Below are 4,194 nucleotides of genomic sequence, written 5' to 3'. Positions count from 1 at the left end.
TCTATGTAGAAAAAAAAATTAGTGTATCCTATATTCAACATTAAGATACATACTTCACATGTAAAATGGCATTTTTAATAGTTTCATGATAAAAGATTTTATAATAATTTGATCTCATATTTAACTATGGAGTGTGTAGATTAGTTTTGACACAATGTTTGCCAAAAAATTTCGAGCAAGTTTGTCAAATTTCATCGAGCAACGCATAAGTTATGAATCAAACAAAATATTTATATGTGGTAGTATTTTCACTGAACCTCACAAAAAATGACTAGACCCGCTCATGCTTTGGTCATGAAAGTCACTGTAATCCTTTAAACTTAATAATCCAAATCTCGATCGAAAGGTCTAATGCATCGCCTTTAAAGTTGAGTACTTCAAGGACTTGCTTGGATGCCTAGAGAGGAAATATGGTGATAATATCATCCATGAGAATCTCACGAAGGTTCTTGTTAGAGCACTCAAAGATGCAATTCATTAGATGATGGGCATTTTTGCTTTGTGAGTGTGTAGTTATACTATAAACAACCTGAAAAAGAAAATATAATCTTAATATCCAAAGTTAATATACTAACCATTTTGGAAGGTAAGAAAACGATCTTACTCATCATGTGTGGGAGAGAGATGCTCATAACAAAGGAAGAGATGCATGTGCGGTTACACACATGTGCATGCACATGCACAGACATGCATGCATATTTGTGTGCACATGACAAGTGCATAAAGCCACGTGAAATGATTTATTTGTCGATATGCTTAAGAGTGCACAATTATCTTTATAGAAATTAGTAGAGAGACTTGAGTAGAGCTCTTTTGTAGATAATTCAGGAAAATGATGTTGAGAATGTAGGCGAGTGTGGAGCCTTTCTTGAGAGGATAGAGAGCTTCGTCAGCCTCTTTCACAGATGCACTTGTAATGGTAGTTACTATCCATTGGATCATTCGGGTCCAGCGGCACCTGCTGCGCTTTGCAACGACGAAGAGATGGGCAATGCCTGCATTCGTTGTATGTGCATATTGGAGCCGTTGAACCTATCAGCACCCTCTCCTTCTTCATCTGCCGCGTCGCTCCTCTTCCAGTAAAGAAGTGCCTGGTGTACTCCTGCACATTCGTCAACAAAATCCATGCAGTCCGTCAGCCTATTCCAAATCAAGGGCGCATGTGATGAAGGAAACAACATTAAGGAATTACACAACAACTGTGGAGATTTTTATGGTCTGTCGCGATTGTACTTGGCGACCGAAAGTTGGGAAACACAAGATGACCTCAAATTAGTGCTAACAGAGGGGCGAGGTTTTGGAAAACGTACGTCGAGACTCGTTTCGTCAATTTCCATTGAGCTTGCGATCCTGTTGCCTGTCTGCAGACTGCTACTTTGGCTAATCCTGCTGTCTCCTTTACCTGTCCAGAACTTCGAAAGACGTCAGTAACGTTACGACTCACGAGCCTGAGCTGGCGAATGCAAAAGCATACACACCATTAAAACGCTTAAGGAGAGAGTGATTGCGTAACCCATTAAGACGGAGACTACGTGTTACGCTTACCGAGTAAGACTGCCTGAGTTGCAGATTGGAAGCACAAGAGACTAAGCGCCGTCAGCCAGAGTATGAAAGTGTTCATATTCTTGCTACAGCTTTCCCAAACAATATACAATGACAAACCGACAAAAGGAAGCTTAGGCCAGCGATGAGAAGAACAAACAGAAAGATCCGGGTGCTTGGTGTGTATTCGCGAAGACCCTTAGGGTATGTATATGAAACTTGCAGATGGGCGGGTACTGAGTCTCACTGACCCTGGCTTACTAGCTTCTAGAGTCTGTAGGTCTGAATGGGATCCTGGAGACTAAACCTGGAGTCCGTAAGCTCGACGTGGTTCCAATACCGGAGAATGGTGGGAAGCAATATAGAGTGCGGTTTCTTGATGGAAAGAGTCAGATCAAGGTGACGAACAAGGTGTTAAAAGGTAGTCCTGCTTTTGGCTCGCCCTGTAGGTAATTTGACTTACGTGAAGAAGGGGAGTGAGTCCCATGTCCACCCATTTGAAATCGTCTCGTTCGTGGATGGACCTCGGGAAGGCTCCCAAGACGTGTTTCTTGACAAGCAGTTTTGTACAATTATATGCACTGTAGCAGTGCTGACATCCGTCAATGTGCTGCAGCAGAAACTTACGATAAGGACGAAGGATCTCGACTCTGGACTCTGGGAGTCACGAGTGGCCTCTGCTTTGGCAACTCAGAGCTGCCGATCAAACGGACACTTAGTACAGCTAGTCCTGGATGCATCTTGTATGTATTCATGCACCCGCGAACTCCACTGAACAGGAGTATTTTGCGCTGGTAACGAGGCCCCACGCAGCAACTTGCCACCTCGCCCCGAGAAACGCGGAACCCGCTGGCCGGATATTCTACCTTAACGTGGTAGACGGAAACTCCAGCTCCGTCATTTTCGGCCTAATTTTAGATCGCCAGCCATGCAGGGTCGTTGGCTGCAACCGGTCACCAACCCTTCCCTCCATTTCGAGCACAGCGCGTCATTCACCTCTCTGTGGTGGACGTTCTAGTCGTTCACCTCTTGGAGCTGGTTGCTCTTGCGTGATTTTTGGAGTGGTGGAGCGAAATTCGGCTCCCATGGGGCCTGGCTTGCAAATCTACGATCACCAAGCGACTTCCCTGCAATCGGATATTTTGACCCGCGAACTGCAATGCCCGCCGGTGCATGGGGCCTTGCTCTTAGGCTGCTGGAGCAGGGCGTACTCCTGTTGCAAAGTGTGCAACGAGATGAACCGCGTACATTCAAAGCCCACTTTTGCAATTCAAAGGACAGGAAAAATCTTGGGTGTGTGCAAGGGTCAAGGCATGCGCAACTATTGAGGTTAATATGTCAATCAACATCTCTTACATTGCGACTGTAGGCTTTGCACCTCCTGCATTGCGGCTGCAGGCTTTGAATCTGAAGAATTGAAGCTACAAAGCATGATGTCGAAATCAAAGGATAAATGTTGTGGAGCATGCGTGAGGTGGTGGTGCTGCTGGAGAAGAAGAAAGAACAAGACGACAAATCATTTGAGTGGTGGGCCGATCTTCTGCTCCACTGGAGACGTATACGACGGTATACCAGTTTTACTGTGCATTCCTGAAGAGAGAGTGCACATTTCACACTAAAATTACTTCGATGATTCCTAAGTAGACTTCACAGTAAAATACCTCAACATTCCCTAGACCTTACATCATCACCCTTCTCAAGGCGAAACATTTTGGGTTTAGATTTAAGGTCAAGCACCCATGCCCCCTTCTATGCCTAATTTGTTAGTGCTAGCCTAAGCTCTCTCACAGTTATCAGTTTAACTTGCTACTTGTCCCAACCTATCATCATGGTTGTATTATTACCATTAGCTTATCATAGAGCTACCTTGTGGGACTCCACACAGTCTAAAATCATTGCACACATAAACTCTAAGTCTTGGCATAAAGCCCTTGTTGCTAATCATCCATGTGCTAGTCTTGTAACTAGTCTCTTGCATGATTAGCAAGAATTAGCATGATTACCAACAATTCATAATGTTAGCCTTAACAGCCAACCATTGGCATGTCTCAGAGTCATTAAATATGCTTGTTCACCTTAACCTCTTGTCATGGTCATCAGTGTTGGTAACATAAATGATTTGTACTTTGGGGGTTCATTGTGTAAAAACCCATATAACATCTATACGCAAGCATGTAGTTACACCCCTCATCTATTCTTATACATGTTTGAAGGTTGGGTTTGAATTGTAATGTCCCATCTATGTGTTTACATAAACTAGTCTCACTAGACAATTTTTCTTTTCATCCCCTCATGCAATGTAGGTTGCTTATTACATGCATGCTATGTCACATTTTTGAATCACTTGACTTGATAATCTATACTATTCAAAATTTGTACTTCAAAAATATTTCTTTCTTTTAGCAAGTTGTGAAAGGAAATGCATAAAGAGTGTTATAGTTCATTGATATTATGAGATTTTATAAAAACTTATTTTCTAGGTCTTTTCCATGCTTTTTTATCTTCTATGAGTATGTTGCTATAAAGACATCCATGTTTAATAAACTTAACATGTTGACATTGTCTTAGGGCCCTGCTTACAAAATAATATATGGTGCACATTGACTTAATAGCCATAAAGAAACAAAAAAGAAATGATAAAGAAAAGGACTA

General features: G+C 42.4%; 1 protein-coding gene across 1 annotated transcript; it reads right to left on the bottom strand.

The window, feature by feature from the left end:
* Nucleotides 1-580: 580 nt before the first annotated feature.
* On the bottom strand, nucleotides 581-2,010 carry LOC147897545 (uncharacterized). Its single transcript, XM_087380943.1, has 3 exons — nucleotides 1,546-2,010; nucleotides 1,311-1,402; nucleotides 581-1,102 (listed from the first exon to the last, which is right to left on the bottom strand). Exons 1-3 carry the CDS (start codon nucleotides 1,619-1,621, stop codon nucleotides 890-892), a joined length of 381 nt encoding a protein of 126 aa, XP_087237069.1. The 5' UTR covers nucleotides 1,622-2,010; the 3' UTR covers nucleotides 581-889.
* Nucleotides 2,011-4,194: the final 2,184 nt, after the last annotated feature.

Source organism: Dipteris shenzhenensis, chromosome 10 (genome assembly GCF_047967505.1).
Source record: "Dipteris shenzhenensis isolate YYH24624 ecotype China chromosome 10, Dip_SZ_1.0, whole genome shotgun sequence".
Classification (NCBI taxonomy): Eukaryota; Viridiplantae; Streptophyta; class Polypodiopsida; order Gleicheniales; family Dipteridaceae; genus Dipteris; species Dipteris shenzhenensis.
The sequence above is the reverse complement of the archived record's forward strand: the minus strand, read 5'-3'. Positions and strand labels throughout refer to the sequence as shown.